The sequence below is a fragment of the Corapipo altera genome, unplaced genomic scaffold, assembly GCF_003945725.1.
Source record: "Corapipo altera isolate COAL_440 unplaced genomic scaffold, ASM394572v1 48, whole genome shotgun sequence".
Classification (NCBI taxonomy): Eukaryota; Metazoa; Chordata; class Aves; order Passeriformes; family Pipridae; genus Corapipo; species Corapipo altera.
In genome coordinates this window covers 1,950,580-1,978,478 of record NW_020884931.1, presented here as the reverse complement: position 1 = coordinate 1,978,478, position 27,899 = coordinate 1,950,580, and the positions used below count along the sequence as shown (strand labels likewise).

General features: G+C 41.1%; 1 protein-coding gene across 2 annotated transcripts in view; it reads right to left on the bottom strand.

Moving 5' to 3' along the window:
* Positions 1-26,553, bottom strand: part of FSHR (follicle stimulating hormone receptor) — an 87,276-nt gene extending 60,723 nt beyond the window's left edge. Inside the window, exon 1 of one of the 2 annotated variants that reach the window (XM_027659349.1) lies at positions 26,369-26,553. In XM_027659349.1, coding sequence (XP_027515150.1) covers positions 26,369-26,553 — 185 coding nt within the window. The remainder of the gene's footprint in view (positions 1-26,368) is intronic. The other variant, XM_027659350.1, reaches the window with a different exon arrangement.
* Between the last annotated feature and the right edge of the window lie 1,346 nt (positions 26,554-27,899).

Genomic DNA, 27,899 nt, shown 5'->3' with positions numbered 1-27,899 from the left:
AGAAAGACCATAATCCCATCCTAACATGCACAATCTGGATTGAAGCATATGATCACTGCGGCCACCTAATGTGCTTAAGTCAGCTGCTCATCCCTTTCAAGTGCTTGCAAAAGGACAAGTTATCTTGACTGTGCAGCTGGTTTCTCCCTTTCATGGGATGATAAAAGCTGGTAAAGGTGAGTATTGCAAGGAAAACATACACAATACACATTTTATGGAGAAGACAGAAATGCCCTTCTGTCTTTCGGGTTGTACTGGGAGTGACTAGGAAGAGAGTGAATTTCCTTCACAGCATCTTACAGGGTGCTGTGGTTTAGACCTTTAACCAAAACTGTACTGATAACACACTAATCTTCCAGCTTTTGCTGAACTGTGCACAGCACTGAGTCTGCCTTTGTATCTCACTTTGCCCCTGCAATGAAGACTTTGGGGGGTAGGCTAAAGGCTGGGGGGACACACCTGGCGGGTGACCCAAACCAAGCAGGGAGATATTTCATACCGTATAACATCATGCCACACCATATACCATCATGCTCAGCAACACAAGGGGAAACCATTCTTCTATCTGACTGAAAAATGTAGGATTAATCTGGGAGAGCACATGTCCTCCTTTCAGGTATGCTACCTGGGAATCCCTTCAGGTCTGGGAGTGATATAAAGAGCATCTATGAGAAAGAAAATATTTTGGTTTCTGAGCTATTAAACAAAGTAATGTACAGACAAAGTAAATACAATTAGAAATGTGTTTATAAAGATGCCCATCTGCTTTACAGGTCTGAATCTAAAAGGCAATATGTGTAGCAGCTCATGAAGAGTTGCCCCTTAATCTTTACCTGTGGTCTTGCTTAGAAATCAATTTCCTTTTCTTTTTGATTTAGATCAAAAGGATAATGAATAGTACTGATGGCATTTGTATTCTAAATTTAGTGAACACTTGCCCAGTGTAATAATGCCTCCCAGCCACAAAAACTGGACGGAAGCATTTCAAGACCACCCAATGTCCTGTTGGCTTTTCACTTGCAGAGTGCCCACAATACCATAATATGGATAACAAAATTCCTGTTTCCCCGTCAGAGCTGTGATGGTGCTCACATAGGCACACAGCAAATTAGCTGTGGGATTTGTTTTTCCCAGAGGACCTTGCTTAGGTCAGCTAATAAGTTGCACACAGTGCCCCTCAGCAGCTAACAGCTGATAAGGAGAGATAAGGAAGGACAGAAAATTGTTGTGAGGAAAAAAAAAATCAAGCATCTAAAAGATTGTAAAATAGGTCAAGCAATGTGCTTGTAAAGCTTACTCTCCCTCCTCCCTTCCTTAGTTTTCCAAAACCATGGCATGTTTAGTCTCAGCACTGATACCCTTTTCATTTCTGGACAAAGCATGGGCTGTCCTCAGTAACACTGCTATATCCCCCCACGACGCTGCAGATAGCTTCTTTCTGAGGTCACATGTGCAGGCAGTTAAAAATAAATCTCCAAGATGCTTTTAAATAGCTCTGCTTGGATAAGGTGGGATGAAACTAGAGATGGGGCATTAAAAAAAAAAAAAAAAGAACAAAACAAGATGGAGGACAAGGGAAAAAGAGAAGGCAGCAAAATTCCCAGTCAGAGAAAGAAATGCAACACTAGGACTTTTAGTCATTCTGAGATATTTAATGCTCTACACTTAGTGTAGTTATTTCAGTGAATTTAGGTTGGGTTGCTTTACATTAAGGTGAAGCTGGAGAGGAACAGAGTTGCGACTATTCAGACGAGCTGCCTGTGCATGTTAACTCAGAAAGTCTCTGACAAACAATTTTGTTGAAGATTTAGGTGCAAGTAGCAGCCACGCACAAGATATGTCACAAACACAAATGACATCTGCCCTGGGCAGAGCACCCTCTCATACAAGAACCTTGGTCATTTCAGTAGATCCAGGTGGCTGCAAGTCAAAGGTCAAAATGTGCATCCTGCACTCTTGCAGCAGGTAAAGCAACGCTGTCTTGGTAGGAGGGATCATCTCCCTTTAAGCTTACCCAGAGCTCGAGCAAAACAAAGCTTGAGGTCTGGATTCCTCTATATTAAGTACACACGGAGAAAAAGAGTTTGCTGCTGAGTACAAATTGCAACAAACAAGTCTTCTCACAGTTATCATGTTTGCATCCGGTAAGAGTTTAACTGCTTGGAATGAGTTAGCCACAAAAAAGGCCAGCAGTAAACTTGAAAGCACAGTTAAAATTGCTTCTATTAATGTCAAAGGCATGCTGTGAAAAGTGTTCTGTGTAAGATAAATAACACAAGTGAATGAAGTTATCCCATCTTGGTTACAGAGAGACAGGAAATAGTGATTACTTTATTTGTACAAATAGCTACACTTTTATTAGTATTGATTATCTTGTAAGACACTACACTACTTTTCAAAGAGTACATCCTTGTTCCTCAGAGCTTACTCAGGTGGGCCTTTGAGAAATGTACAGCATGTGATAAACATGCAACTTCCTTAAAATCTGACCTTGATATATGCAACCATCTTTATGATAAGGAGACATTAAAGTTTCATTCACTCTGAGCACAATCGTGGTGTGGTATCTATCTATATTAATATCTCTGCGTATTTTCCTAACAAAAGGAGCATTGTACAAGTACAGGCTATTTCATTCTTGCAAAGAAAGTGTTTTATTTTGTGTTCTTTCCCATGAGCAACTTGTCAAGGCAAATAGGGTTCTAGAAAATGTCCACAGTCCAACCACATGGGAGGCTTTTTAAGGTATTGTCTTCAGAACTTTCTTTCCCCCTTTTGATTCAGTGCAAGAATAGCCATCCTGCTCACACACAGCCAGTCACTTAGACTCTTTTCCTGTTGCAAGAATGTGTCAAAAAAGATCTTATTTCACAGCAGGGAAAGAACAGTTCGTTGTCCGAGGTCGTAGCAGAAAGGGAACAAGTGTTCTTTGTGTGTTTCTACCTCTAAGACCTTGGGACTTTCTATGTTGGCAGACCCACTGTACATGACGTTATTTTTATTGAGTGAGACAAATTCTCCAGGGACAAAATTCATTAAGTTCTGGGTTGGACACCTTAGTAAAGGTAAAAGAGAAAGAGAAAGCTTTTCTGCAAAACTTTTTGCTGAACCATTGCTGTACAGCAAAACGCCAAATAACTTCTCTCACTTTATCTTGCTTGGTAAATTCACTAGAAACAGCTAGTGTTCTTTTTATCTTCTTTCTCGTCCATGTCTTCATAGGCACTATACCTATGCTGCTTAACAGGAAAGAGCTGAAATATATCAGAATATTAATAAAATGAAAAGAAAGACACTCACTGTTACATTCCCTAATTAGCACGCACAGCCTAATAAGTAACAGGGTCCCCACCAAATATTTGGATTAATTTGGATACATCCAAAGGCTTGTTTGAAGTTGTAATGAGATATCAGATACTCCTGATCCCAGAGCAGTCAGAAAACACTTAAGAAACAGCACTTGGAGATTTGATTGCACTCTTTTTTCCTCTGTATCTGAATATGAGCTTTGTAAAAGTAAATATTCTCTCTGCTATCTAATACGTGCTGTATTTTCCAAAAGCAGTGTGAGTGCCAAATACAGCTAACTCAGCTGGCAGACTCGGGAAAACAGCATCTCCCGAAGGAGGGGTCCCAGATGCAAACAGCATGTACTCTGCTGTTCTCAGGGCACAGCTAAACTTGTGCTAACATAACTAACCCAAAATACAGAAATGAGCTGGGCCTATGCCGTACATTCCCACTTCTCCCCAACAGTGGTGAGTGAAGTGTTTACTTCTTTTTACGTACTGAAACCCACATTTAAATTTTAAATACTTAGATTTTGAAATAACACTAAAAGTGACAAAAGTTAAAACCCCACAACTTTAGTTTTCACCATGTGAAAAAGGGAACTCCCTCTGGTCACGTCTTCCTCTAATATGAATGTTTCTTCTGACTCTTTCAGGTGGATGGAAGCTGGCTTCTGGAATTGCTGCTGGCTGTGCAAGAGGATGAACCACAAAGCACATTGAGAATGAAAGTACCTATGAGATTATTGTGAGAAACAGGTACTTATAAAAGAGCTTATATGTGTATGTGTAAAAGAGCTTATAGTCCTTGCACTGTAGTGCACTTTGCACGTTTTATTCAAGTCCTGTAAACATTCCTGCTTACTGCCATTGCTCACCACTTCCCACATCACTGGTCCTCTTCCTAGTCACAGAGTTTCCATGCCAAGAACTTTTCTCAGCTCATCTATTAGAGATTGCTGAGGGAAACAATCACAGGGATATCAATTGCAGGTGCCTGGACTCTTTCAATTTCATCCTACACTCTCCTGAGAGCATCTCTTCTCCCTCGCAGTCTTTCTCTATTACTGAGATCTCTCCCCCACAGACATCACCAATTTGATAGGGAATGAAAAAGCAAGGAATTCTCATTACTTCTCCTTGTGCAAAAATAAATAAATAATTATGTTTTCCTTTTATTTCAGCAAGAATTACTTTGCCACTGCAACTGCTGAATTTATCCACCTGCCTTCCATTAGCCATGAATTTATTTTCACATAATAAAATGATGTTCCTGACTAAATATAGCATGGCAGCGAGTGTACCAGTATCCTCAAAAATACTAACTGTACTTTATGTCCTTTAAGACTGATGGGTCTCTTCTCAGTAACACACAGGGCAAAGCTTGCAATGGTGTCAAGCATGGATCTTTACTGCATTTGAAAGTATTATTGTTCCGGAAAGAGGCCAGCTTGACCCATTGGCAACTGAAATACTACCTTATGTTCGGAATAAAGATGTGCTTCGTGCTTCCACCTTCACAGTGCTTCTCAAACATGAACCCTCTATGTAGCACTTAATAAACATACACAGTCCTCTTAAAAAGGGCGACAGAAGAGTGAAATAGAAATGGGAGAAAATTGACCTGACCATGGCACAGCTGCAGATTATGGAATAATTCTAAGAAAAAGCTTAGCAGTTATGCCTGTGAAAATATATTCTTTGCAACACCTAACAGCAGTGGATAAAACCTAGGCTTCTGCTACCGTCCTACACACACTTCCACCATCTTCCTTGAATGATAACTGTGTCATCAGCTCTAAATGACTGTGGTAGGCATCTCCTTGCATTAAATTGGATTAAAAAAAGGCATGTGTGTGTGGCATTTGGGAGATATGATTTAGTGGTGTACACAGTGGTACTAGATTATTGTTTGTACTCAGTGATCTCGGAAGTCTTTTCCAACTTTAATGATTCTACAATTCCATGAAAACCTCACTGGAAGAATTAGATGTTAACAATCATCTCATTGAAGGAAGGTCATAAATGGCATCCCACAGAGACCAGCATGAGGCCTGGATACAATAGTTATAGGTGATCTGGAAGGGGGGTGAGGAGTAAGGTGACAAATATGTGTGATGACCAGGGTAGTAAGACAAGATCTGGGTGAGAAGATTTGCAAAGAAGGAGGAGTCCAGTCTTCACACAGCCTGTAGTTCAACGCTGTAACCTCCTTGCTACAGGACATTGTGGATGGCAGGCATTCAAGAGAAATGGATAAATACATGAAAGCAAAATATGTGAAGAGGGTTGACTACCAAGATATCCCTTTACTCAAGATATACCTGAACCAGGCAGAGCTGGAGAGGTACACATCTCTCTCCTGAGATACACATCAGAAAGGAAAAGAACCTGCACTGCAGTCAGCCTGAGACAGTTCAACCAAAATGGGGGGACATACCTAGATCAGCATGACCAAACACCACCTATTCTGGCACTCTTTGAAGCAGGTGGTATATGGATTGAAGTGTTGAAGTGTTCTTCAATATTTAGAACTACTGCAAGTTTTCTTATGCTGCAAAAGAAGGGATTGCTCCTTAGGCAGAAGATTAAAGAGCAAAACTCAATCGGGGTAATATTTTCAGCACCTTGTTCAGACTCCTATTTCATTACGCAGAATTGGCTCTACAAGACACTTCCCAAAATAAATGTGACAAGAACACTTCAGCATTCTTTAATAATAAAAATATTTAAAGAATGTCTCAGCTTGCCACGAATTCTTTTGCTAGGTCATTTTATAACCTTTGTAAAATCAGGCAAATTGCACTCCCACTGCAAGTCTCAAGTTGTCCCTTACTCTTCACCCAGCTCTCTCTTTGGGAGGTGGACTATAGGGCAAACTGAGGCTCCTAATACACCAACCTGTTACAGGATGAGGCTGGTCACCTGACAAACAGGGACAGAGATAAGGCAGAGGTGTTTGATACTTTCTTTGCCTCTGTCTTCCACATGGCTGACAGACCAAAGGGGTCTCAGTGCCCTGAGCTGGAGGACCATGACTCTGAGAATGATCAACTCCCAGTCAATCCTGAAATTGTGAGACATCTGCTGCTCCAGCTGGATTCTTACAAATCTATGGGACCTGATGGGATTCATCCCAAAATCCTCAAAGATCTAGCTGATATCATCACAAAAACTCTCAATGATTTTTGAGTAGTGTTGGGAATCCAAAGAGGTCCCAGCTGACTGGAAGCTGATGAACATTGTCCTGATTTTCAAGAAGGGCAAGAAGGAGCATCCTGTCAACTACAGGCCCGTCAATCTCCCTTCAGTGGCTGATAAGGTTATGGAGAAGATTATTCTGGGAAGTATTGAGAAACATAGTAAAAAGACAATGCAGTCACTGGTCAAGCCAGCACAGCTTTATGAGAGGAAAGTCTTGCTTATCAAACCCGATTTCTTTTTGTGACAAGGTAAGCCAACTAAGTGGTCAAGAGAAGCCAACTGATGTAACCTTTTTGGATTTCGGTAAAGCTTTCAATACTGTCTCTCCCAGGATCCTTCTGGACAAAATGTCCAGCAGAGCTGGATAAACACATCATGTGGTGGGTGAGCAATTGGCTCATGGGTAGAGCACAGAGGGTAATAGTGAATGGGGACATCAGACTGGTGACCTGTCACTAGTGGGGTTCCACAGGGCTCCATCTTGGGCCCAGTGCTCTTCAACCTCTTAAATGACTTGGACACAGTTTAACAAGGGAAAGTCCTGGATTGTGCACCTGGGATGGGGCAGTCCTGGGTGTATGTACAGATTGGGGAGTGAGATGCTGGAAAGCGATGCCATGGAAAGGGACCTGGGGATCCTGGTCGATGGCAAGTTGGATATGAGTCAGCAGTGCCCTGGCAGCCAGGAGGGCCAACCATGTCCTGGGGGGCATCAGGCAAAGCATCACCAGCTGGTCGAGGGAGGGGATTGTCCTGCTCTGCTCTGATCTGGGGTGGCCTCACCTTGAATATTGTGTGCAGTTTTGGGTACCACAATATAGGAAAGATATTAAGCTATTAGAGAGTGTCCAAAGGAGGGTAACAAAGATGGTGAAGGACCTTGAGGGGAAGCTGTATGAGTTGCGGCTGAGGTACCTTGGTCTGCTCAGCCTGGAGAAGGGAAGACTGAGGGGAGACCTCATTGCAGTCACAACCTCCTTGTGAGGGGAAAAGGGGCAGGCACTGATCTCTTCTCTGTGGTGACCACTGACAGGACTCGAGGGAATGACCTGAAGTCAGAGGAGGTTTAGATATTAGAAAGAGGTACTTCACCCAGAAGGTGGATAGGTGCTGGAACAGGCTTCCCAGGGAAGTGATCACAGTACCAAGCCTGACAGAGTTTAAGAGGTGTTTGGATGATACTCTTGGGCACATCATGTGACTCTTGGGGATGGTCCTGTGCAGGGCTAAGGTGATGTGGACTGACATAAAAAGTACAAGTAATTTGAGGACAGATAAATTAGGATTACTAAACAAACAACAAGAATGTCAGGCAACCCCCCGGACAGGAATTATATGGAGGTTGAAAAAGTATCGTGTTGCACTATTCTTAAGCTACCCTTTGCAGTTCCCAAGAATCCCTGTTGTGCATAGGATTCTTGATTCAGCTTACCATAGCCATAGCTTATATTGCGGAGAGAGACCAGACAAAGGACAGGGTCCCTTCCTACAGAAGAAAAACTTATCATAATCTATCTTTGCTGGGCTATAACCCTGCCTGGACACCTGGGGGCAAGGAAGCAGATCGTGGAAACTGGATCTAGCATGCCCTTAGTTGGTGCTGATGGGTCAAATTTGAGCTGCTGACCACTCACAGTAATTCATTTCTGGGATATGCAACATCTCTGTGAAGGTTTGGGACAAGATCACATCGTAAACAAGCTGCATGGATTTGCTTTCTTACTGTACCTGAACAGCTGTGGTTTTGCTTAAATGTTGCTTGTAGCAAGTATCCTATCAATATTCTACCTGTGGCTCTCAAGTCAAAACAAAGATATCTTCCTAATGCACCACATAAAGAATTTCTAACCTACAAAGAAATATTCAGTAACACCAACTCCATCTTTCTGTGCCCATATTGTTTTTGAAGTGAAGCACAATGTTTTTAAAAACAGACCAAGGCATTGGAGGATATTACTCTATACTACCTTACGCCTGTTTCCTTCATGACAATATCAAAACTTATGTTTTGCCTGATTGAGTTCAGCTGATAGTTCTGACATATTGCAGAGGAAATCACAGGCTTTAGACTGTGAGGATGACCAAGCAGACCTCACGATAAATTAGGAAGAGAATACGAGTTTTTTTATTGTGGAAAGAACACTTTACAGCCACAAACACTGAAAGGTGCAGTAGCCATGATACACAGTCCCTGCACAAGCAGGACACAGAGAGCTTTTAACCAGCTGAAGAATTTTGAGGTTGAAGATTTCAATAATTTTGTTAAACTGAGGGAAAGAAGGCTACAGTAGCATCACCGGCAGCATGCATTGACAGTAAATAAATACCATTAAGTCAATAAATGCTAATCCTTGCCCAGAAACTCAAATTCAGCTTGGTGCTAAAAGGTGTCTACTTCCTTAAGGTTCTATTTTTAGTCCATTTTTAGTATAAAGACTTCATTTGATATATCTAAGTCTGAATAAACGTATTTATTTTCAGAGAACTATCAACCAGCTCCTAGACAAACCTGTGCTTCCCAGGAAGTAGTAGAGAAAGGACTTCCTCTGCTGGTCCTTAATTCAGGAACACAGAAAGTCCCATTAACTCCAGGATGGCAAGATGAGCACATGTAAGCAAATACTTTCTTTTGTAGCATAAAGGTAGTGCTTTGATTTAAGACAACAGAGAACAATACACTGTAGGCCACCATCTGAACAAGCCCTGCATGAAAACGAGTCAGGTAAACTTTCCTGATTTCACTTCATATATCAGAAAAAGGAATCTAAACCCCCCTGCTTGCACTGGAGGTGTGAAATAAAATGCCTTTTTTTTTCCAGAGAGAAACAGGGAACAAAAAAAATGAAACACAGAACAGAACTCTGCTTGAAAACAGAGTGAAAATAAATCAGCAATGAATGGATTAGCTTCAGATCAAACTGCCCGGAGCAGCCTGATCTGGAACAGCAGAGCACTCAGGGCTTGTGTTTTTTAAATTAGTTTTAATAAATAAAATCAATAGCTCAAATTATGAAAAAGAACAAAAGCACAGATCAAATCGATCAAGGCTGTAGCTTATCGTTATAAGCCAAGGGGTGTCTTCTCTTGTATGAATGTGATAAGGTGACACAAGAATCCACTTGCAGCTTTTCAGTATCTCTCCCAGAACAGCTGTACATAGAGTTGGACAGAGAGCCTGAAAATACTCCCAGTTATCCGAACACAAACACAGACTTCCTCTCCTTTTCCATTCCCCAGAAGGAAAAAATATCCTAAAAGGATAATAAGTAAATCAGAAAACTAATCCTTTGTCCTGAAGATAAATGCAGGAATTTACAGAGAGGAGAGAACTAAATAGACAAAGAAACACAAAGTATTCTGCATTATATATAGGATTTAATGCTCAGGTGAAGAGATTCTTCGTCAAATCACTGGAAAAGTGTCTTTCCACATATTAGGTTAGGCAAGGGTGTTGGAGATCATTCAGATTTTCTCTCTACCCTGAATAGTCAGTCAAGGATTATCTACTGGAGGGGAGCAAGCGGATGTCATTAACTTCAATTAGACTTTTGGTAGTGGGAGGCGGTAGTTGCATACAGGCACCTCATTTACCTCTTTATGCTTTGTATTTGTGTTGTTGTGTTTTCATCCCCAAAGCGATTTGCTCTGGGGAAACTGCAGTGTCTTACTAGCAGGGGGCCTGGTCACTAAGGAGCAGAGCCAGCAGTTGAGTCCCCACTCTGCACAGGACACCTTTGCCAGGGCACACAGCTGGACAGCTGTTACGACAGGAGCTGGGCTCTAGGTCAGTCACAGCAATGTAAGGGAACTGCACACAAACTGTCTGTAACACCACATACCGCCTGCAGTGGTAGGATAAAGTAGAAAATCCTACATGCCTCCTTACTCAGGGTAATATGGGGATGACCCTGCTTCAGACAAGCTAATTTTGATTAATAGTGGACTCCTCCCCCAGTAATGAAACCAAGGAAAAGCATATTGAAGCTCCAAACAGCTTTTCAAGTCTTGGTTGAACTCCAGGTCACCAGCCCTGGTTCTGCATGTATTGTTCATCACCAGGACACCACAATGAGCTCCCCTTTCATCTCTGGGGTTTTATCCTACACGCCCCGACCACTAGCTCTGAAGAACCAAATCTATGCAGGAAACTAAAGCACTTAAACCCCCCCCTCCCCTTTTTTTCTACCCCTCCAATAGAGCCTTTTGTTGAATGTAAGCCAGGTACAAACTACCAGTCCTGAATTTATATATTCAAATACAGCAAAACTGAAGAGGCTTTTGGCATACCATGTGACACTCTAGAGGTGTGAGAACAATGCTTGGTGCTGATAACCTCTGCTAACTCCCATTCATCCTCGGGCTGAAAAGCTGGCATCACTTACATGGGCTTTGTGCTCACATATAGCACAGAAGAGTCTTTTTCATTGCTGTGGTTGAATTATAGATAAACAGCAGAAGACGAATAGTAATCTTGTAATAATAGAGTATATGACAGATGTACTACTGAAAGTCATTCACATGCTCTAGTGATGAGCATGGTTCAAAGCCTATCTGGAATAGACTTCCATCTTGCTAATAAATATTCAGAGACTTTATAGTCTTCAAGGACGTAATATTGAACATCTGACAGAAAATTCAGTGTAGATCCATAAGCATTTTTTATTACATTTCGATCAGTAGTAGATTTCTTAATGTTTTATAGCAAGCAGTGCCTTTGCCAGAAGACACAGAACTTTCTTGGGCAAAGTACTCAGTGGTTAACTTCAGGTCCAACAAAATAAAGAAAATACCAATTATGATTCAAGTGTAGTGTAATTTATTTTCTATTCAGTGAGGAAGAATTGATTTTCCCAGCAGTGTCGCTTACACTGTAATGATTATTGCACATAAGACAACTTAAGAAAATGATGGAAAAACAAATTAGATGGGCTGCAGATCATTGGCTTATCTTGACTGCTCACCTTGAAGAGAGAGTTAGGGAAACATAAGATGTAGTATTGGATATCTGGGTACTTGAAACCTCTGTTGTCCTTCCACCTCCTTGATATTCCATATTAAAATTTCAAAACAGAAATAAACATTTCCAGCAGGGATGAAACAGCACATCTTGCCAGTCTGAGGATGTCTGCTTAATTAAAAACAATGATAACTTGCTGTGACAGAAGATAATTAAGGGGGTATAAATCGTACAAGAACTTGGCTTTGCCTAATGCTCTCATTTTATATAAACACCTATTCATGAGTCATATGAGAAAAAAGTTGCCATGATTCCTTGGTTTCTGCTAGCTGACACTTAGTACTGATGACCCAGTGCTAAAGCAATGGAATAAAAGACTGGGCCAATATTATGGCACAGTCTAATGGAAATCAATAGAAATTCTTCCCCTGATTTTTCAATATGTATTGGATAGACCTTTTATTGCATGCAAAAGCCTGAATAATGGGAACAGAGGTTAACCAATCAGCGGCACAGTGATAATCTCTACATGCTGAGATGGAATTGTCTTGATCAGAGTTTGTAACAAAAAAATGAGTTGGCCTCATGTTCTTCTCTGGCGACATCCACAATCAGCCAATGTACCGTACATTAAGCGCTGCACATCTTATCTAGCTGATAGAATTTGCTGCAAGAGGCTTGGTTAACCATGTTTGGCTTAGCTTAAGGGCAAGCAAAAATGACAGTCAGAATCAACCACCAAACCTGAAATGTCATTGTGAAGTTTCACATATACCCTTCCGAAATCATTATATTTTTCCCTCAGAGTTATTTCAAAGATCTGCATCGTTACTTTATTCTAATTGCAGCTTCCTTGCAGGATCTCCTATCTTTTTGCTCTGTTTTACATGGCAAAAAGTCTTTCAGGTTTTAAAGGTGAGATGGCTTTGCAAAAAAAATGAGAGAATGCACGAATTTTGCAGCTGATTACTTTGTTAAGAAAATGTGCCACTAATTTATACCCTTTGAGCTGTTGGGTTAGATGCAGTGCTTGATATGTCAGCCTTTTTGATTATTTCATCACATTAGCCAACCACTTTTTTTAAAAAAAATGTAATGTCTACATCTATTCTTGCAAATAGATTGTTCAAAGAGGAGGTATGATAGCAGTCAATCTCTCACTTTCTCATATTAAGGAATTCTTTTGACAATGAGAAAATGAACATTTGTTCTGAGCTGACAGTTGTAAAGGATGTGTTTTTTTCAGGGCTTTGTTTTTAAGACTGTAGTGTTGCTTTTGGGAAAGGTTGCAGTTTGTGTAAGTGCTACTGTTATTACTGTTATTGAACACAGTACTAAGGGGTCATATACTGAGTTACTGAAGAGCAGATCACAGAATCACAGAACTGATTAGGTTGGAAAAGATCTCTGAGATCTTGGAAGGGACCCTCCAAGATTATTGAGTCCAACCTTTGACAGAACCACCACATCAACTAGACTGTGGTACTAAGTGCCATGTCCAGTCTTTTCTTAAACACCTCCAGGGACAGTGAATCCACCACCTCCCTAGGGAGTCCATTCCAATGTTTAATCACCCTTTCCGTAATGATGTCCAGCCTGAACCTCTTCTGCTACAGCTTGAGGCTATGTCCTCTCATCCTGTAACTGGTTGCCTGAGAGAAGAGGTCAAACCACACCTGGCTACAACCTCCTTTCAGGTAGTTGTAGAGAGTGATAAGGTCTCCCCTGAGCCTCCTCTTCTCTGGGCTAAACAACCCCAACTCCCTCAGCCCCCCATCATAAGATCTGCTATCTAACCCTCACCCAGCTCTGTTGGCCATCTCTGGACTCGCTCCAGCACCTCAATATCTTTCCTGTAGTGAGGGGCCCAGAACTGGACACAGCACTGGAGGTGTGGCCTTGCCAACGCCGAGTACAAGGGGACAATCGCTTCTCTAGTCCTGCTGGCCACACTATTGCTTATACAAGCCAGGATGACATTGGCCTTCTGGGCCACCTGGGCACACCGCTGGCTCACGTTCAGCCAGCTGTAAACCAGCACCCCCAGGTCCTTTCCTACCGGGGCTTTCCAGCCGCTCTTCCCCCCAGCCTATAGCACTGCCTAGGGGTTGTTGTGGTCAAAGTGTAGGACCTGGAATTTGGTCTTGTTGAACCTTATAGCACTGGCCTCAGTCCATTGATCCAGCCTGCCCACATCCCTATGCAGAGCCTTCCTACCCTCCAGCAGATCAACACTCCCACCCAACTTGGTTCTGTCCGCAAATTTAGTGGGGGTACACTTGATTCCCTCATCTAGATCATCAGTAAAGATATTGAACAGGACTGGGCCCAGCGGTGATCCCTGAAGGACACCCCTAGTGACCAGCCACCCACTGGTACCATTCACCTCCACTCTCTGGGCCCAGTCATCCAGTTGGTTCTTAACCCAGCAAAGAGTGCAGCTCTCCAAGCTGTGGGCTGCCAGCTTTTCCAGGAGAATGCTGTCAGAGATGGAGTCAAAGGCTTTATTGAAGTCCAGGTAGACTGCATCCACAGCCTTTCCCCCTTTCTCTCATCCACTAGGCAGGTTACCCGGCCATAAAAAGAGATCAGGTTAATGAGACAAGACATATCATTTCTAAATCCATCCTGGTGGGCCTGATTCCTTGGTTGTCCTATATGTGCTCACACCGTGATCACTAGTGATTGCACTCAAGATAATCGGTTCCATAACCTTCCTGGACACTGAGGTTAGGCTGACAGGCCTAGTTGTTCCCTAGATCCTTCTTTCAGCTCTTGTGGATGGGTGTCCCATTAGCCAACCTCCACTCACCTGGGACCTCCCTCGTTAAGCAGAACTGACAATAAATGACACAGAGCAGCTTAGTAAGCTCTTCTCTCATCTCCCTCAGCACCCCAGGATGGATCCAATCTGGTGCAATGGACTTGTGAACCTCTAAGAGGCACAGTAAGTCACTACCTACCCCCTCCTGGACTATAGGAGGTCTATTCTTCTCTCCATCCCTGTCTACCAGCTCAGGGGCTGGTTGCCCTGAGGGTAACTGGTCTTACTATTGAAGACTGAGGCAAAGAAGGCAGTAAGCACCTCAACCTTTTCCTCATTCTATATAACATGCAATGAAAGTATGGAAAGCCACAACTAACATACTTTCTGCCTCTGTGTATGCTTTTTGATTTTCCTGCCTCCTTCATTCAAGTGTAATCTTTCGAAACACACAGATGTTTCAGCTGATTATCATTTATCTGGCAGAAGTAGCCTCTGATTTAGTGAGTATTGCTATTTCAGCATTGAGATAGCAGGGAATGATTAGTGATTGGCTTGACACTGTTTTTTTTCTGGAAAGTATTTTCCATCATCACTTCTTCAATAAGATCAACAGGAGGGAACAACATTCAGATGACCATGCAAGCCAAGCATAGCTTGGAAGCATGCCCTTAGGCAGGCTAGCAGAGGAAGCATGGCCATTAGCTTCTATTACAGCAGCTGCTGAAATAGACACCGAGGCTGAAAAGACCTTCCAGCAGGGGGAACTCAAAGCCACAAAAAGTCCTACACTGATGGTATACTTGGTGATGAAGGTGAAATTTAGACCTCCATATAATTCTGGGTGCACCTTTTTCCTTCTTTGGACCATTTTAAGAAAAGCAATTGACATCATACTGAAGCTTAAGGCTTCTGGGACTTGTGGGCTTGTAGGATTGAGAACAAACCTGAATTACTTGAGTTCAGACTAACAAAGCCCTGAGCACTGCTACACAACACAGGTTGAAGTCCAAAGCTGTTCATAAAAGCAGGATACTAGGATGTGGTGCTTCACAGAAATGTGTAAACTCCTTTATACAGTGAACATTGTAGAGGTGTATTCTAGCTGGCAAGTCAGGCACTGCTAATAAAAACAGCAGTCTGCTATCCAACCAACTCAGACGTTAACAAGCTTTCTGTGGAATGCAGAAAATCTTCAAGGAGACGCAAGTAGGAACTTCTGAAGCACCCCTTGCCTCATTCCCTACTTTAGCTGATAACCACTACTACGTGCATTCAGCTTGGAGGGCTCTAAATAGATTAATCTATACCTAGAACCAAGGCTGCCCCTTGGCAGCCTGACACAGAGGGGGAAATAAAAATAAAGTCTTTCAAAGCCTTGAACGAAGAGACAGTCTCCCTGTTTCTGGTGCCACTGGAGCGTCTCTTCTAGACAGTGTTCATGCTTCCGACAGACAAAAAAAACGGCAAAGCCCTTGTTGTCCCCACCAGACCAGGGCATCAGTACCTGCAAGGGCAAGCACTCTTCAATGGGAACTTTGCGGAGACTCGTGACTCCACATCCAGCCCATACAGTGCTCCTAAAAGCCCAGGATGGACGTGCTCCAACTTCTGGGGTAAAGTGTTCAAAAACCAACCTGATTTCTGGGTTGTGGGCCCATGCAGCACCCTCAGCCACACTGATCTAACACAGCAATAACAGATAGAGAAATGAAGGAATTCAAAGTAATATGGTTTTCTATATGAATATTGTATATATATAAAAAATTCCTGTAGGTGCAACATTCATGTATTTGCAAAAGGCTTTAGCTAAGGAGAAATATACAGATAATTAAACTCATAAAGGGTGAAAACCTCCCAATTAGTGCTCCATAGGCAGCCCTATTGACCATAACTGAGCCAACAGTTAGCCATAATTGAAATGCCCACAAAAATCTCCACCTCAGCTGTCTTTAAATTACTGACTGTAACACTACTGTGAAATGCTGCTCTTCTAATACAGTGACAGAGACTGAAACAAAAAAAGTACAGAAATGGAGAAAGTGGAAAAGGTGATGATGCAGAGGTACCAGGTCAGTAAAAATGCATTTGAGAGGAAAAAACCCTGAAACTACATGCATTACTTGAACATTAAAAAATAGTAGAGTTATGACTTTCTCTGCTGAGAAATAGCTATTAGACAGAAATATGAATGTGCAAGAGGTAATTTTTTTTATTTGTTATTTGGAAAAAAGAAACACACTGCCATAGGAGTACAGTCTGGTGATGAAAAATATCCTGAAGGGGCTAAGCCACTGATTTGTTACCTTGTACTCTTGGGAAATTGCTTGTTTCTTCCAACCCATAGCTTTGCTGTTTCTGCAATGGATAAAATTATGCTTATATACTTAACAGGAATGTTGTGAAGTCTGTTAGTATTTATAGGAAACTTCATGAGCCCTAAGAAAGTCTTATCATTTCCACGTGGTCTGTTAAAACAGTTAAAATCTTCCCTAATAATTTTAAATAAATTTAAGCAGTTGCTTACCTGTTTCATTTGTGCTTTCAACATCCACTTTATCTTTCCCCACAGTGGTTTTCTGTCTACCATGATAGCACTAAGTCCTGAATCTGCAAATACGCGCAGATGGGCAGTTTCACACCTGCAATTCGTCCCACTGGGAGGCAGTGGAGTTGCGTGGGCAAGCAATTAGGATGTGTACGGATGCCAGAGGAATCAAACCCTGGGTTTTCTTGCAGGGTATTCCCTCACAGGGGCTACTAACGCTGATTTCAAAGGACTGAAGAATGAGGTCTGGGCTTCATCTGCCATGGCAACGATATACTGCAGATAGGAAATTACAGCTCATGGGATTCGGATACAGTGAGTATTTCCCCCAACCAGCAATTCCACCTAGAGAGAGTTGTTCTGCCAGGGCATTTCTGGGTTTGCTGTCATTTTCTGACACAGTTTGTACTTCTTTTATGACTCTCCGCTTGCCAAAACAAGAAAAGCAAAAAATTTCCACATAAGCCAAGGAAAACCTTGGGGACAAGACAAGATTTTTAGCATCAACACGCTGTCTTTCCAGAGCATATGGGGTTTATAGCCTCTCTTCTTATACCTTGCTTGTTCAGAAATTTATGTGTGTGTATAAATATTCTTGCTGGGAGACTGGACTCCAAGGAAAGACTCTTCAGAATTGATTGCTTCCCAGAAGTTATCAAGAAGGAAAAAATGGACTTGGCTGATGTGTGCTCCTTTTTTAAAAACCTATGGAGAGACTGGATCTGCCAGAGCAAGCAGCACAGGTGGTGCTTCCACTGCTGGAGACAGATGTGCTTTCCTACCTTGGTGAGTGTCTGTGGCTCTCATAGGCATGAGTGCTTCTCATTGCTCACTTACAAAGGGTCTGTCCTCAAAAATGCCTGTTGGGCTACTAAAGGCAATAGACTAATATATTTATATCATGTGATGGTACAAGAGAAGAAAGACATTCCAAAGGTAAGAAATGAATTCCAAACCTCTCAAAGCTAAGGGTAGGCAGGGGTGTTACACCAGGGATCTTTTCTAAGCACAAGGCCTTGAAGAGAATGTAAACCACTGAAAGGCTTTCGGAAGGTGTGTAAAGAATACCATTATAATTCTTAGTCTGCCTATGTGACAATCCTTTTCAGTGAAGAAAACCAACCCCAAATAACTACATATCACTTCTTTCCATCCCATGCTCCTGGTTTTAGTAAAAAACGCACAGGTAGACAGTCCTTCCTTCCATTGTTACTCTCTTCCACCTAAGCCTGGGCCACCTTAACAGTTGTAGCTATATATGTGTGCTACTGTTTTCCAATGTCATATTCTTTACCTGGAGCCAAACTCATGGAGCAAGAAGTTAAACACAGACACTCTGTGCACATTCACAGGTGTGTGCACACATGCTGTTCACTTCTTGGGCTAGGATCTTGTTTTGGGGTAAGGATGAGGGAAGACAGCTTTATAAATATCCCATTGCATCCTAAAATTTTATGATTAGAACATAAATACAGTACACCACAAACTCTCCTGAGAAAACAAGCATCACTTTCTTTTTCAGTCTTCACACCGTCAATCCAGTTCTTCATTGCATGTTACTATTTCAAATTAAAATTATCTGCTGACCTTCATTTGAAGGTATATTCCCTCTTTGCTCTGCTCTCAAACAAAAGATGAATCAAACACTGAAAACTTGGAAGTTTTCCCCACTGCATGCTTATGCACATAGTGTTTTTAGAAAACCACTGAAGATTCACAGATTTCTGACAAACAAATATTTGTTAATTAATGCCAATTAACTGACTGTATTTGGACAAGGATTCATATCAGAAAGTACATCCTCATGTATGTAGATATGGGGAAACTTTATGTTAATAGGACCTTTACCGGAATAATGCTACATGGAAGTTCACAAAACAGGATTTCCAGGCAAATATGCTAAAATACTGACTAGTAAATGCATTCTTGAGTAGATAAGAGAGCAGACAGAGGTGAAAGTTTCATCCTGCAGCTCACCTAGCAGGTATGTATTTAAAATTGAGGCTGTCCTGTCCATACCAAACTCTAAATAAGTTACATTTAAGGATACAGCATTATTCAGCTAGTCCAGGAAAAAACAGAGGCTCAGCAAGCTCAATATACTTATGAAAAACAAAGACTCATTCAGCTGAGTTGGGTTAGATGCTGTTTTCATTCCACTCAGACATGTATTTCTCTCTGCATATAATAACAGTCTGTAAATTCTCCTCTAGCTAACAAGGAGCAAATGCATCTGAGTGGTTTGATAAGGTAGTGGGAGATAAGAACCATCCATACCTTCCAGGCTGAGCTGAAACACCTAAGGATAGTTGGAGGAAAATACTGAGCAAAGGTAAACAAATCACAAGATTTCTGGACTCTAGACCCTCAAAAGCAAGGAAACTGCATCTGAGAAAAAGGCAGAAATTTGGCTCCGTATTATAGTGTGTGGAAGAAGACAATTAGAAGAAATAATTTTCTGTGCTCTTATGTGAAATCCAGACTTGACTCTGACCTATAATTTGAAATAAGCTTCATTTTAATGACTCAAATTTCACTGCTAATAAGAGCAGTCCAATCAAACTACAGGCAAAGTGTGTGAAATAATTTACAGGTTTTGTCTGAAAAGGTCAAGGTCTTAAACAAAGAAAAGTGACTTTTCCTACCAAAGTACTTGCCCCTCACTGTGTAAAACTAATAGACTGCTATGAAAAATAATACCTGTCTTTTGTGCCCAAAGTATCTTGTTTACCAAACACACACACACACACACAGCACACACACACAGTCGTTACCAATCAGCTGCTGCCAAAATGAACAACACGTGGCTGACAGAGGTCCCCATTGCCAGACTGTGAAAATGAACCGAGTTCTTTCCACTGAAGTTAATGAAGCTATGACAATTTAAATTAACTGTGAACCTACCCCAATTATCTTTTAACTTGCCTGCACAAGAACTTGGGAAAGTTAAGCAGAACTAACTAAAATGCCATCAAGACAGAAGAGAGTGAGGCATGAACACTGCATGGATTTCTTTGGCTCCTCAGTTGGATATCTAACAGGTTTGTTTATTTTTCTTTGGCAGATAATTCTGTTTGGCTTTGCAGGACCCCCTCCTGCATACAAACTGCTGTCCCCTTCAGGATGTATATTCACTTAGCATCTCTCCTCTGTGCAACTCTTTTCCCGGTTTTTGCGGTATTTCTCATCCACTCTCTTCTTTCACTCTTGTTAAACTCTCACATAAGCAGTATTTTCAATGACATGTCAGCCCAATGAGATCACTTTGGCATCTGCAAAGGAAACCCTGGAGCTGCACAGCAGACTTTCTCCTGCTTGCTTATCAGGTTTAACATTTTGTGGTTGATACTCTTCCAGAGGAATGCGATTTGGAGCTTTTCAAGATACCTCCCACTGGAGATCTCCAGAAATCACCTCAGAAATGTTTCTGGGATTATCAAGTATTTGAGAACCTTTTTAAAAATTTTATTTCTTTTAAAGTGGCATGGCCTGGAATATTGAGGGAGATAATAAGCTTTATTCTTCTGGACTGCAATTCTGATATGAATCTGTTAAGGGCCTGATCCAGAAACTGATTAATTCAAATTCCCAAGCTGCCATTTATAAACCTGAGTGAGAAGCTGAAGGCGTATTGCATGGACAAATGCAGATACAGGGATAACAGATGAGCTGTCCTGGCTTGATGGCTCTTACACTACAGGAGCTTGTACCCTGCTGGGCCAGAGCATGAGGAATACACACACACATCCCCCTTTCTGCATCTCTCTCTGCACGAACACCCTGAGCTCCCTATGTAAGGGATGGGAAGGAAACTCAGTGAAGCTGAGACAGACACACATAAGCACTTTAGTGTCATTCAAACTCATAAAAGCACCCCTCAAAACTCTTCCCTAGAGCTCTATCTACGCTCTGCTCTCCCAGCTAGCCATAATCATCTTTGAGTATCAATAGGATTTCCTGTACCAGTGTCCCTACATAGAATGACAGATGAATTTAATACATTTTAATATTAGACTAGAAAAGGCAACAAAGTCTGAAATACAGCGTTTAAGTTCTGTGGAGTGAAAACTGATGAGTTGTGAGAAACTGTTCTAAGGGGAGTAAATAAAGATAGGAAATCATCCATAGTGTTGAAGTTTTAGCCTGACATACCATTCAGACCAAAGGAAATTAACTGCAGCATGACACCAGTGAATTCATGAGTCCTCAAATCTGCTTTGTATGCATGTTGTTGTCGGAAAAGTAAAAGATAGACCTCCATCCTATTTTGTAATGTGCTCTAGGCTTACTAACTTCTCAATTTGGACCACATTTTAGTTTAAAACTACTTATTTCAGATCTTACTGGGGCTTTTCTTTCCTGCTGTGCCTCTACACTAAACCTTCGTATTAACAAGCTCGCATCTCATGAATAACATTACTGTCAAGCTCTCCTAGGTTTTAGCTATATCCATGACTTGAATGGGGAGACATCCAAATGAAGACACCATATTTGAGACAAGAAAATGTAACACCTACAAATGATCAGTTTAATCTTCCAAACACTTTAGAAAAATATTGATTATTATCTCATTCAACAAGCACGTTTTGATTCTTTGTAGGAAACGAAGCAGATCAAAGCTAAAATATCTAACAGAGTCTTTGTTTCAGGACGTGGAGATGACCAGTCCAGGAACCCATTCTGCCTGGTATCAGATGTGTGGGGATGCGTTACAGGTTGGTTTGCATGTGTGTGTGTGTATGTGTGTGTGTTTGTGAGAGACAGAAAGAGCTGGAAAAGCCAGGCATTATACACTGGGAGAATCTCTCTGCAGCTGGACCCAGTGAAGGGCATCAACTTGGTACTCTCTCAATGCTGCATAAAAACAAAATCAAGTCTTGGCTTTCACTGTTTCCCTGCAAAGAGCTCAGTGATTTGACAAGTATGTCTTGCCATTAAATTTTAAGTGAATGTGTTTTCATTTCAAAGATACATTATATGTATATGCAGACACCCGTACACCTTCAGACTTGAACATACATGCATCAAGCTGCAGATCATACTAGTAAGGTGAAGTCATGTGTATGTATTTATTTATAGCACCATGAGCAAGCCAGCAGAGTACTGCACTGCAAAGCAGCTCCTATTGTGTGCAGCATACCTCCTCGTGTTCAAAAGCTCCTGAAGCTTTAGGAACTGAATGTTTCTATAGAGATATATATTTCGTCATTTGTACTAGCTGAGGATCTGTCCTGCAGAGTTTATTATCCTTTTGTGTAATTTTCTTCCTTTTCTTCTTTTTCCCTTTTATGATCTGCTTATTTCTTTTTATCCTCCCAATTAAAATATCAGAGTTCAGAGTAAGTGTTGGATCACTCCACTGATATACAGACAGTAATTGTACAGCACCTCTATAGCTTTCTGCTTCGAAGTATGAATTGATCATAAATTCAGAGTGAGAAGAATGTAACCCTAAGAGATGCAAAATTGGTTTGAATTAAAAACTAATAATATTAAAAAAGGCTTTAGCTAGCATGTAGTATGTTCTCCGTATGCTCTGCTGTGAAAATATTCTCATCCCATTCTGAAAATATGTGGATTTATTGATTAACTCTATGATTAACCTCCATAACACAGGGAATTCAAAGTTTCACGAGTCTTCATTTCCTTAGTTTACTTTATCCTCTCTGCACCTTGTCTTTCTTAGGTTGAGTTCAGTCTGCCCATATAAACACCTGAGCTACAAACCGTAGTTGTTTGCAGGTTTCAGTGTAATTTCAACTGTAAGTGTGAAAGAATAAAAAATTTCCTAATTGTAGCTGTCAATGACAGTGCTGCAGGTATTGTTCACATAATTTGCAGCTTCTGTCGCTGGGAAGCGCATCTGACTCACCCCATACATAACACAGAACTTGCTATTTCAAGGCAGCCAATGTTTTAGTGCTCAGACATCTACTCAGCCTTGACTTGATAATCTAAAATAAATATCCTTGAGCAATTCTACAAAAACACCTATGCAGCAAGCAAGTAAAAACCCTGCTGTTTATAGTTTGCAGATGCTTGGGAGCAAACACTCTATATAATATACTTCTAAACTGCTCTGACAATGGCTAAACTGCCTCACAGAACCACAGAATCATGGAATCATTAAGGTTGGAAAAGAACTCTGAGATCCCTGAGTCCAAAGATTAATCCAGCACCATCATGTTCACCACTAAATTATGTCCCCAAGTGCCACATCCACGTGTCTTTTGAACACTTATAGGGATAGTGATTCCATCACTTCCCTGGGCAGCGTATTCCAGTGCTTGACCACCCTTTCAGTTAAAATATTTTTCCTAATATTCAGTCCAAACTGCCCTTGGCACAACTTGAGGTCATTTCCTCTTATCCTGTTATTTGATGACACTCAAATAGTTCTGCTGAAAGTAGTTTGTTAAATCTTAAGAAGGATCCCTTCTGAGAATAAGTTTTTTGTTTGCATTACAATCTCAAAGCAAGACCTCTAATAACTAAAATGAAATCTTAGTGAATACTGATGATGGATTACAAAGCTTGACATTACATTTTAAAACTGGTATAAATCTTCAAGGAGCAAACTGCCTTTGGTTACTACTGAATCATCGCTCCCCTCTTCCCCAGAGGCAATTAACAGTTAGTACTTTGACACAGAGGAACATACATTTCCCACCTGAACTTTTGGCCTCTGGTTTCTAATGGATTGACTCCAATTCTCTTAGGCATTTTGATATCTATAAGAAAACCCCAAAAAATTCTTCTATCCAGCCAAAGATAGAACAAAAGCAAAACAGCTAATAACCACAGACTCCTCTGCAAACATTCAGAACATGCCAGCTGCAGAGTGCTTGCAAGTCTGCAAAAAGCAATGTACAAACCAAGCTGTAACTATCCCCTCATGAGATTTTGGCCTGTAAGTGAAAAAAGTAGATGCAGCAGCAAGAAGAGTAATGAAATCCTATGGATTCTGATTCCTGCTCTGTTTCCACATGGTAAGTACAAAACAAAATCACTCACTGTAAGAGGTTACCAGCCTTCCCCTTTGCAATAACTTTACTAAGGGAGATGCTAATCCAACCAGGATGAAAACCCTGTCTCATGTACCACGCTGCAGAGCTCATGTTCACTGTTGTGAACTATAACTGTGGAGTGTAAGCTCTCACTGATGGGAAAAAGAAACCCATCACAGCAGCACATGACAGTGACCAACCCTCAAACACTGAAAGATAATAACAATTAAAAAATCAGCAATGGCAAAGAGAGAAGGGTTAATGAGGGCCATGTTTTTATCTTTATCCTGAGTTTTCCTAGCAAGTGACAGAGCTGGCTGCCACAGTGTCCCTACTTCAGAAAAAGCTGTAGTGAAATAGAAACACAGAGCAACAAGTGAGGCTTATTAGGCTCCTGTTCTCAGTCCAAAGTATTCACCAGCATGTTACGTTTTAAAGACACTAGGGAAGGACTCTAGTATAACTTAGGAAAGCTATCAAGGCCACGTAAGGGAAGGTGAGGAGCTTTTAGTATACTGAAGAAACCCCTCTCCTTTACATCAAACGAAAACAGACTGCATTCAGTACTTCCACAATGATCTCTTAAGTGAAAAAAATACCTTGCAGGAGCTCTACGTACCAAGAAATCACTGCTTGTGCCCTGTACAGGGTTCTTAGACACTGTGGCCTTCTGTGCTCAATTTGCTACACTGATTTTAAAACCCTTTTCAGTCATTGAGACTTTTTGAGGAAACATAAAGCAAGCTTTTTCTGTTTCCAAGAGTGCACCTTCAATGTCATCTGGAGCAGTAAAACCTATTTTAGTCACCTGAATCACCCCACTGGGCACTCAACAGAGAGATTGCAGAGGAAAACACTTTTCTAGAGTTCCGTTTTGATCCTGAAGGAAAAATCTAACATTTATCTGTCACTTAGCTGTTCAGGTAACATATCTGAACGTATTACTAATTCTAAGGTTTGGTATATTCAAAGCAACTCTAGGCAGTTTTCAAATTTTTAAGCCATGCTGAAATCAGTCCTAGGGCTATACTGATTGAATGGGATCAGAATTGCTTCCTGAGGAACCAAAAGCTGGTTTATTTTGTGAGAGAGAAAGTGAGAAGAGAGCCAAGTTGAGAGATTCTAACTCCAATATTTGCACAGCACTGCCAGAAGAAAGCATTTGTTTCCTGTTTTCAGTCACACTAATGTCTGCCTGTTTCAGAGAATACATACTTATGCTGAAGAACCCACAAATTAGCATCCTCAACAAACCCTCAAAAAATTAACAAGGAGAGAACAACCCCCATTTTGCTAACAGGTGCTTTTCAGTGATACTCTACTTCTTCGCAGAAATAATTAAAAAAATGCTTTTGCTTAATCCCTAGAAGGCAGACCTTAACTGCGTAATCTAAAGAAACAATCAAAGCAAAATTAAGCAAAATTAGCAGTATATGCCTGGAGCACAGGTCACTCAGGGTTTAGATGACCTACATCACAGATGGATTATTTTTCCCTCTAGTTGTGAGAATGATTTAAACTTTTACTGACCTTTTGTGGTTAACTCAGACATTTCTCTCAAGTTTTCACTGCAGTGTGCTTACTCAATGAGCATAACAACTCCTCCTTCTGTACAAAACAAAACTTCTGCCCTAGAAAAACTCTGGCATAGTAACTATGTGCAAAATTGGAACAGGGGTATATTTTTCCAACTAGTGACATATCATTCTTCATTGTATCCTCCCTCCATCTTGCTACTCGACATTAATCAAAGGCTTTATCCGGGACTATCCTTTTGTTTTTGCTTTAGGTCGTAATGATGTAAGACAGCTGTGGGTGTAGGCAAGGGGTGATATAATTTGTTTAAAAAAAAATTAAAATGAAAACAGTCGCTTACACCGTTACATATTTGCCTTTCTGTAAACGTGTTTGGTTGCCTGTGCTACTTACAAAGAAAACAGCTGCCATACACTATTGTTTACACTACTTTATGGAAAAAAAAGAGCAACTTTAAGATAGATAAAACTCATTCTCTAGTAACTCAGTATGGTATCTTCACACTGTTCACTCCCTCCAACTGCAGTCGTGCTGCTCCTGATGGAGGAGGATTGCTCTCTGTTCATCAGAATCCTTTCTGCAATGCCTTTGTGATTTCAAAAAGAAAACATTAAGTTTCTTCTTGGTAAATGAGCACAAACCTTCAGAAACCTCCTGCAGTACAAACACAAACGCTCATCATCAAGTTGTTTAGGGTAGACAAGTTGCACTACACGTTCCGACAACACTGAAGCAAGCTGTAAAGAAAGCTTAGACTTTATGCTTCAAATTAGTGTCACAGCACCAAGGAAGCTTGTTCAAAATTTGGTCTGCACTTCGCATTATAACATGCTATATTGTTTCTTAACAGAGATCTTAAAATGAGCACAATCAGAGAAATGGAGAGTAGCTTCAAGATGTAATTAAGTGAGCGTTGAAGGAAGGGCTTTGCTTTGCAAACATCCAGCATTAAGTCTTCCAAGATACTCCCTATAAACCTGACCTTTGCCTTGCCAAGCAGCAGTTTGTTTTGCGAGTCAGCAGCAAGGCTGCTGCTGAGAACCATCCCCTTGCCCTACTTACAGTTCAGTGGTGTTGGTAGGGATGTCCCGGGGAACATGGACCACCTTGCTTTCCTCACAAATGAAGACCCTTCCCATGCATCGACAGGTGTGGTGTTGGCATCCCAAGCAGCCTGCCAGGAAAAACAGCAAACAGGCAAGGACTGAAGACATCTCTGCCTTCGCATCTGTGCCTGTCTCCTTCATATCAAAGGGAGGAACACAGAGACCTCCCAGACCAACTCCCTGGATAGAAGATCCGCCTCAAAAGCTGGGACAAACCATGTGCCCCTTGGGGGATGAATCCTCAGCAAGTTTCACTTCACGACCCCAGATTCTTTGTGCCCTTAGAGTAGGAATAGAGATGAGCAATGCTGATTTTCCATGACACAAGTATTTTATATTTAAAGTGGTGTTGAAATCATGGGACCCAGCTGTATTAACCAGGGCTCTTTTAATGCAGTGGGTATCTGCCCTGCGAAAAGCTCCCTCCTCCTCAGCCACATGTATTTTTTGGTAAGACCAAAAGTGCCAACAAAGCATTTTTACTTTATACAGTCCAGAAACTTTTGTCCCTGAAGGAGAAACACCCTATTTGTTACAGCATTTATGCTCCCCTTCATGGACCCAAGAGTCCCTGTTTTTGTATTCCTCCTAGGCAAAAGACGTGTTATTTTTTATGTGGCATATAATCTATTTGATAGATTAAAAGTTCTACAATCCTCAAACCAGAGCTAAATAACATGCCTTTTTTTTTCCAGCTGTGATTATTCTTCATGCACTTGCTGATTCATCTCCTTTTTATTTTGGTACCTTTATAGGAACTCAAGCAGAAGATGTCACAATCCCAATAATGTCTGTGGACTAGCAAACTAATTTCATCATCTGGAAAAGAAATCCCAGAAATATACCAAATGACTATTTGGAACACAACAGGAGCAAAGCAGCTTCAAGGATATCATCAGAAGGCCTGTATGTTGAATTCTAAGGGCTCTTTGAGTCCTTATTTGTTATGTTTACTATTTGACTGAGCTAAAGTATCTTGTTACAAATATTAATCCTGGAGGAAGGGACTTTGTGAACTCTTTGCTGTCGCTGAGTCATGCTGCGCCAGGCTATTGTCTGGAACCAGGGTTACTCTACAAGATGCCTGAAGAGAGCATTTTGACATAAAGGTGGGGGGTTGTTTGTTTGGTTTGATGGTTTGGTTTGTTTTTCTTTTAAACTGTAAATAGCTGTTTTGGATACACAGCTCTTATAAATCGTATACATTTTAAGTAAGTAAGGGAGCCACAGGTGATTCTCCTGACTCACATTTCTTAATCTTGTTAAAATCTGCTGTTAACTTGTTTTTCTTTTTCTTTTTTTTTTTTTTTTTTTATTTTTAATGGCTGGTTTTGTTTTCTTCTTCCATAATCAAAAAGCATAAACAAGTGTAATGAGACAGAAGACATCAACTTTTCTCTGAACCGTGCTGACCAAAAGACTCCATCCTTCTCACCTTTAAAATAAGCCTCATAATGTAGATGTTTCTGAAGGGAACTAATTAAGAT